General features: G+C 46.1%; 1 protein-coding gene across 2 annotated transcripts in view; it reads left to right on the top strand.

Moving 5' to 3' along the window:
* The first annotated feature begins 1713 nt into the window (after positions 1–1713).
* The window catches only part of ZNF362 (zinc finger protein 362), a 178713-nt gene continuing 172230 nt past the window's right edge, over positions 1714–8196 (top strand). The window contains exon 1 of one of the 2 annotated variants that reach the window (XM_034960693.3): positions 1714–6620. In XM_034960693.3, coding sequence (XP_034816584.3) covers positions 6601–6620 — 20 coding nt within the window. In that variant the 5' untranslated portion in view covers positions 1714–6600. The remainder of the gene's footprint in view (positions 6621–8196) is intronic. The other variant, XM_034960708.3, reaches the window with a different exon arrangement.

Here is an 8196-nt window from a genome sequence, read left to right as displayed (position 1 = left end):
CTTTTCCAGGTGGGATCTAGTTTTTGGTATCTTGACAATAAATAGGCTAAAAGCTTGGGACATCAAAAGACTCAGGGCAATCAGAAAGGGTTACTCTACTACCCCGTGATCCACCAAAGCCACGATTTACAGGTATTACCATGCCTGTAATTGTCTATCAGACTCTGAGACTTCTTCCATCTCAGATCTCCAAGCACTCATACTTCTTTTGCGGGGAGGGACATAGGTTTTCTGCTGGAACCAGGCATCTGCTGTGAAAAGCGCAGGAATCCTGGGAAGATCTCATGGCTGGCTACAGTGAGACCCAGGTGTAGCTGATTCCCTCTTCTGAGCAAGTCCACTGAGGGGGCATTCTGTGGCTTTTGAAATGACAGTGGCTGTCATGGAGTTTGAATGGATTTCTCACTGGAGCCTTTCTAGTGTTTCATGTTCCATTTGCAGCAAGGATGTGAAATTTACTTTTCCAAGAAAGATACACGCAGAACTTGATGTGGCTTACTTGAGGATAATAGTTAATAGTCATTTTTTCCCAGTTATTTGTTTTTGTTTCTTATTTCAATCTTTTTCTAAAGAGAAGAAAAAAGCCTGAAATGTGGAGAACGGTAAGGGGCTTCAGGCTTGTGCAGGCGAATCTAAGCAGGGGTCTCCTGGACCCCTGGCTGCATGGGCACTGCCTCCTCCAAGCTCCCTGCTGAGCGACCCACTGGTAGTGGCTCCTCATGCCTCCTGGCTGCCTTGGAAGTCAGATGTTCCTGTTGGCCTCTCACAGACCCATCCTTCCCTGGGGCATCACCTGAGGAACATCCTCTTCCCAATGCCTCCCTACAACCCACCTGTGCCTCCTGAAGCCCCTCCTGTGCGCACACTCACTCTCTCTCATTCTCTCCCTCAAGGAGTTAACAGATCTGAGCTTCCATCTTCTCATACTCAGGACTGGCCCCTTCTTCCCCTTTCCCCTCCACAGTCCGTCCTCCACTCAGCAGCCAGATGCCGTACCTCCTGGGATTCCGTTTCACCAAGAATGAAATTTAAAGTCCTTGGCCAGCTGGCTCTCTGACTCCCACACTTCCCTCTCATGCACTGGGTCCTGGCCACACTGGCCTCCTCTCTGTTCTTCAAACACTCCACTGCTGGGCATGCATTTACTGTCCCCTCTCTAGAATGATCTTCCTGGGTTATCTGTGGGCCTCACTCACTTCATTCAGGTTCTGTGCAAATGTTTTCTTTAGGTGAAGCCTTCTGGATCACCCTTTAGAAAATAGCATGTCCCAGTCTCTCTCTTTTCTCTTAACTAGTTTTCTTTTTCTTCATAGTACCTACCACCACTCAACATACTCTATAACTCCATAATGTGTTCCATAACACAAGGGCAACTGTCAGCCCTTCTGGAATGTGAGCTCTAGGCTCTTGGAATAAACCTGATGTATTTTTTCACTGCTGTGTCCTTATTACCTAGAACGGAGTAGGTGTTCAAAAAGTATATGCTGGATGGGCAAATGAATAAACATGTCTGAATCTGTCTGAATAAACATGCTCTTAATCTGTCTGAATCTGTTTACTCATTTGTACAATGTGGCTGATAACTTTATTTCCCTCAGAGGGTTATTGTGAAGATTAAATAAGAAAATGGGTATAAGGCCAGCTGTGGTGGCTCATGCCTGTAATCCTAGCACTTCGGGAGGCCGAGGCTGGTGGATCACGAGGTCAGGAGTTTGAGACCACCCTGGCCAACATGGTGAAACTCCATCTCTACTAAAGATACAAAAAATTGGCAAGCAGCGGTGGCTTACACCTATAATTCTAGTACTTTGGGAGGCCAAGGCAGGCGGATCACGAGGTCAGGAGTTTGAGACCAGCCTGGCCAAAACAGTGAAACCCTGTCTCTACTAAAAATACAAAAAATTAGCTGGGTGTGGTGGCGGCACCTGTAATCCTGGCTACTTGGGAGGCTGAGGCAGGAGAATCACTTGAACTGGAAGGTGGAGGTTGTAGTGAGCTGAGATCACACCACGACACTCCAGCCCGGATGACAGTGCGAGACTCCATCTCAAAAAAAAAGATACAAAAAATTAGCCAGGCATGGTGGCGTGCACCTCTAATCCCAGCTACTTGTGAGGCTGAGACAGGAGAATCACTTGAACCTGGGAGGTGGAGGTTGCATTGAGCCGAGATCCTGCCATTGCACTCCAGCCTAGGCGACAGGGCAAGACTCCATCTCAAAAAAAAAACAATAAAAAATAAAAAAAGAAAATGGGTATAAAGTACTTAGTCCAGGACTTAGCACACCATTAGGTGCTCAATAAGTGAGGTTGAAAGGTAATTCCTGAGCATTTAGTGAGCACTTACTGTGGCTATAGCCCATGGTAGATGTTGGTGATGCAGAGGTGAGTCCCTCTGAGTTCTCAGGGAGCTCACAGTGCAGCATGGTCACAGAGGACCTTGAATTACAAAGCCAGGAGTTTGAACTTAATTCTGTAGGCAGTAGGGAGCCCGCTATGCTTCTGGAGCAGAAGAAGCACGTCAGGATCTTTGGGAAGATTAATTGAAAGTGTATTCAAAATAAAAAAAAGAAAAAAAAAGTATACTCAAAAGGGGCGGAGGGAGGAGACCTTCAGGGCTGGTAGTGGCATGTACTTCCTTCACCTATGCCCACAGTCTGAAAGGCAGACCCAGTCAGGAAACCTTTTTTTTTTATTATACTTTAAGTTCTAGGGTACATGTGCACAACGTGCAGGTTTGTAACATATGTATACATGTGCCATGTTGGTGTGCTGCACCCATTAACTCATCATTTACATTAGGTATATCTTCTAATGCTATCCCTCCCCCGTCCCCCAACCCCACGACAGGCCCCGGTGTGTGATGTTCCCCAACCTGTGTCCAAGTGCTCTCATTGTTCAATTCCCACCTATGAGTGAGAACATGCGGTGTTTGGTTTTTTGTTCTTGTGATAGTTTGCTCAGAATGATCGTTTCCAGTTTCATCCATGCCCCTACAAAGGACAGGAACTCATCCTTTTTTATGGCTGCACAGTATTCCATGGTGTATATGTGCCACATTTTCTTAATCCAGTCTATCATTGATGGATATTTGGGTTGGTTCCAAGTCTTTGCTATTGTGAATAGTGCCACAATAAACATACGTGTGCATGCGTCTTTATAGCAGCATGATTTATAATCCTTTGGGTATATACCCAGTAATGGGATCCAACCAGGAAACTTTGAGGAGGTCAGAGAGACGCAAGTTGTCAACTCTGTTCACCCCAGCTCAGAGGGAGATGGTGGCTCTCTGGGTGGGAGTCATCTCTCACCTAGGAAACCCACCTGCCCAAGCCATCTCATTCCAGCTGTAAAGGGAACAAAGGGGAGGCAAGAGGACAGGGGTTCCACTCATCCCTTTGCTCCATTTTAAACCCTCTTCCTGGCACCTTTGGGATAAACAGCTAAGCCTGTGTAAATTCAACCAGTAAAATGATCTGATTGTCAGTCCTCTGCTGAAAGCCCTTCAGTTGATTTCCGCTGCGATGCCAATAAAAGCTAAATTGCCTGAGACCCCTGCCCACCTCTCCCACCTCATCTCATGCCACTCTTTTCTCACATTTCAGTTTCTCACATTTACTGACTTCTTTCTTGCCTCCAAGTCTTCGCCTTTGCTGTTCCCTTAGCTACTCCAGCATTGGCTCATTCTCATCTTAAAGGCCTCGGCTTGAATGTTGCCATCTCAAGAAGGCCTTTTCCAAACATCCTGTTCAAAGTAGCCCCCACCAACTTATGTGGTCATATTTTACAGGGATGAGGCTCTAAAGACCATATTTAAGGCAAGAATCATATGGTCAAAATTATCATTGAAAATCCCCTTAGAAAGCTATCATATTGGAATCTTGTTTATCACACCCCCTTTCCCTTTCCCTTTCCTTTCCTGTAACGTGCCAGACACACTTACAACCCCAAATCTCTGCATAGATCTCTCTCCCTCATCCCTTCAGGTCTTTGCTCAAATGTAATGTTCTCAGTGAGACCTTCCTGACTACCCACTTCAGGCTGGGAGTGACGGCTCATTCTTGTAATCCCAGCACTTTGGGAGGCTGAGGCAGGAGGATCACTTGAGCCCAGGAATTTGAGGCCAGCCTGGGCAACATAGTGAGATGCCATCTCTAAATCAAACAAGCAAAAAAACTGTAACATTTCCATTCCTGCCCCAGCATTCTATAATCCCCTTCAGAGCCTTACTTTTTCCTCCATAGATCACCGTCTAACATATTATACATTTCACTTAGAATTAAGTTCTGAGGGCAAAGATTTGTTTATTTTGTTCACTGCTGGGTCCACAGTGCCTAGAATACTGTCCTTCATGTAGATGTTCAAGAAATTACTGAATGAAGGAATGAATCTTTCAGGCCTCAGCTTGGGTGTCTCTCTCCTTTCTCTTACTTTCTATTCCTTCATTAGGGGTTCCATCTCTGGGCTTTCATGCATCCTGTATTTGTCCCTATTAAAGAACTACTGATCACAACGTACTGTAGTTTTCCTCTCTAAATACTTGTCTTCCTGCGTATCTAATCCTATTGATTCCATAAAGACAGGGAGTGTTTCTCCTACTTTCTAGTGTGATCTGGAACCTAAGACTGTGCTTACCACAGAGTAGACACTTAGTGTCTTTTGAATAAACTAGTTTGGGTGGTGGTGGTGCGGTAGCCCTGAATGGGAGTGGGGGATGTGGCTCCTTGTCAGCTCCTGAATAGGTCTAGATCCTGCACTAGGAAGACCATTGACTAGCATGAGCTGGGGGCCTTTAAAATAACCTCAGAATAGCACCTGGGAACAAGCCAGCTCCATATACTAGTGAGCCCCAGGCAGGGAGGCACGTAGGACCCCCCCAATAGCGCTTTCTGTTTTTCCACTCAGTTAGGTGACCTTGGGGTAGGATCGCCAAATAAAATACAGGACATCCAGATAAATTTGAATTCAGAAAAACAATGAGTAATTTTTTAGCGTACGTGTCTCATTGCAATATTTGGGATAGTCTTATACTAAAGCATTACTCGTCGTTTACCTGAAATTCAACTTCAACTGGGCATCCTGCATTTTATTTGCTAAATATGGTAACCCTACTCTGGCAAGTCCCTGTACGCTGCATGTCCCTCTCTGGGTTTCGCTTTCTCCATCGGTGGAATGGGCACAGTTCTGTGAGACTTGCCTCAGGGATTCCTCAGGCTGAGCAAATACCCTCATGGATCGTCCCTTTGTCCTGGTGAGTCGTATGGGAAGCGCGCTTGTCTGAGGAGTTTTTCGCTGTGTAAATACGAGAAGCTCCTTCCTCCAAAAGCCTCCGTTTTCTCATCTGAGCATATGAGACTCTCAGAAGTGGAAACGATTGCCTGGCGGAACCATGACTGCTCAGCTTCCAGCCACCGGAACCCCCAGCTCACGGCCCCCATCCCTTGAGGCCACGGTCTTCCGGTAGCGTAAAGTCACTTCCGTATTCGAGAGACTTCTAGGCTTCGAGCCACGCGATGTCGCGCCCTCTGGCGGCTGGGAGGAGGGACCGACTTTACCAAACGGTGAGAAGGAACAGGGAAGTCCGTTGGTTGAAAGACGGAGAGGCGCAGCTCAGTCTTCCAACCTCAACCAATGTTAAACCGAACCTTCGCCGAGGGCGGGGCTCTCACGGGAAAGGGGTCAACCCAGGACTGAGGCGGCGTGGGAAGCGGGCGACCTTATCTCTGCTCAGCTGGAAAAAGGCCCGGGGTAACACCGGAAGTGGGCTTATTTGCGCATCAGCTACTTTCGCTTCTACTTAAAAACGGAGGATCTGGGTAAAAGAACCGAAAGGCTGTACGAACCTAAGACTTGTCTCCGATGTCCTTCTCAACCATCAATTTCATATGCGAGGGAAAACACCTGCTGGGTTCACGCAGAATATAAAGGTCTTTGAAATAATTCTTGATCTCTAGGCCAAGGAGTTTTACATTTTAAAATAATCAAGCGTGCCTACTGCTTGCCAGGCCCTGCTCTCGCCTTCACTCGCATTATTCAATTAATCGACACAGGCCTGTGCAGTGCGTCTTAATGACAAGGACTCCTACCCTCCACTGCCTGTGTTGGAATCCTGGTTCTGCCAGTTATTAGCTGTGTATCCTGGCCTAAGTCACTCTCTGCCACAGTTTCTGACTCTGTAAAATAGGATAATAGTATCTACCTTATACCATTATTCTAAAGATAAATAAATTTAACATATTTAGGTTGGGCATGGTAGCTCACACCTGTAATCCCAGCACTTTGGGAGGCCGAAGGTGGAAGGATTGTTTGAGCCCAGGAGTTCAAGACCAGCCCGGGTAAAATAGTGAAACTCCCCACCTCTCCAAAAAAAAAAAAAAAAAAAAAAAAAAAAAAAAATTAGCCAGGCGTGGTGGCAAGCACCTGCGGTCCCAGCTACTCTGGAGGCTGAGGTGGGAGGAGGATTGCTTGAGCCTGGGAGGTCGAGGCTTCAGTGAGCCGTGAGTGGGGCACTGCACTCCAGTTTGGGCAACAGAGTGAGACCTCGTCTCCAAAAGAACAAAAAATTTAACGTATTTAAAGCACTCAGAACAGCACCTGACACATGGTAACCACAGTAACCAGGTAAGTTATTTTCATTTACAAATTGAGAAATGAGGCTTACGTATGAAGTAACTTGTCTAGAACAGATAGCAACTAGTGGAGGCAGGTTGGGAAAGTCTCTGCCTAATCTGAATCTCAATCACTATACCTGCCCCACCCTCTTCCTGTGTCTACAGGGAGCCTGTGATGATCCTAATTGCCTTTAAAGCATCAGATGTATTTATTTGGTAGCATCCTATTACAAAGTGGCTGCTCTCTGGGCATTTTTGTAATTTTAATGAAGTTGGTGAGGTCCTATAACTTGTCTCTCAGACCAGGGGCAAGGCTTCTGGGAGAAGTCAGAATGGATGGCTTCAAGATCCACCTCCTACTAAATCCTACTTATGGAAAAATCAGTAGAAATGAACTTCTGAACATGTTACATTTGAGATCTTTTCAGATATCCAAGTGGAGATAATTGTGATTTGGTGTGGTAAGTGCTGTGTTAGTGGAAAGCACAGGGCACCAAGGGAGGTCTGATTAGGGATAGATAAAGCTGCCGGCCAGGATTAGGACAGGCGTGGCAAAAGCAGCAGGTCTTGGTGAATGAGTAGGAGTTGGCCAGGTAGAAAAGTCTGGGGAAGTTGAGAGGAGCATTCCAGACCAGGGCACTGGCGTGTACAAGGGAATGGTAGTTTGATGATTCAGAGCCCTTTCTGGGAACTGGAGTATAGGATGGAAGGTAAGAATGGAATGGAGATTGGGGGCATATTACGAAGAAGTGATCTAAGAAGACACTTCTTATCAACTAAGACAGACCCTAAGATTAAGGAAACCAAAGTTAAAGTTACCTATGGGTTGGGGGTTCATCATATCCCTCCTAACTCTGATTTACAACCCAAGACCGCTACAACTCTGATTGGACAGAGGACCGGCCTTACAAACATTCTCTTCTGATAAGCAACTGCAGACCTTAAGCCAGTTTCACCAGCTGATAAAGGCGGTACACAGACTGTCTTTGGGTCCTGTGGTTCATCTTTTGATATAAAGAGTCAAATTCTACCTCATTTTAATGCAAAAATTCTGCCCCAAAGTGAGCATGGGATGAGTGTTACATATATGTTTACGCATTGTGCATGCACTCAGCTCCCCTCATAAATATAGTCTTCCCCCACAATCTGCTAAATATGTATGACTCTGTTGTGTAAATATGGACCTTGTGAGGCATAAAACCCAAACTGCTCCTTCCCTTCTCGAAGAGAAAACACGTTTGGTCCACACTGGAGATTCTCTTCCTGGTTTGCAAACTAATATCACCGATAAAGCTCTCCTTTTCTACTATTTACCCATTCTGGTGATCTTTTGGACAATAAAGGGTGATGTTCCGAAGTATCAGCAAGACATCAGAATTTCTGAGCGGGGGAGAGAGGAGGTCAGCTTTGCACATTATTTATTTATTTATTTTGAGACGGAGTTTTGCTTTTGTTGGTCAGGCTGGAGTGCAGTGGGGTCATCTCGGCTCACTGCAGCCTCTGCCTCCCGGGTTCAAGGGATTCTCCTGCCTCAGCCTCCCGAGTAGTTGGGATTACAGGCATGAGCCACCATGCCTGGCTAATTT

Source organism: Pan paniscus, chromosome 1 (assembly GCF_029289425.2).
Source record: "Pan paniscus chromosome 1, NHGRI_mPanPan1-v2.0_pri, whole genome shotgun sequence".
Classification (NCBI taxonomy): Eukaryota; Metazoa; Chordata; class Mammalia; order Primates; family Hominidae; genus Pan; species Pan paniscus.
The sequence above is the reverse complement of the archived record's forward strand: the minus strand, read 5'-3'. Positions and strand labels throughout refer to the sequence as shown.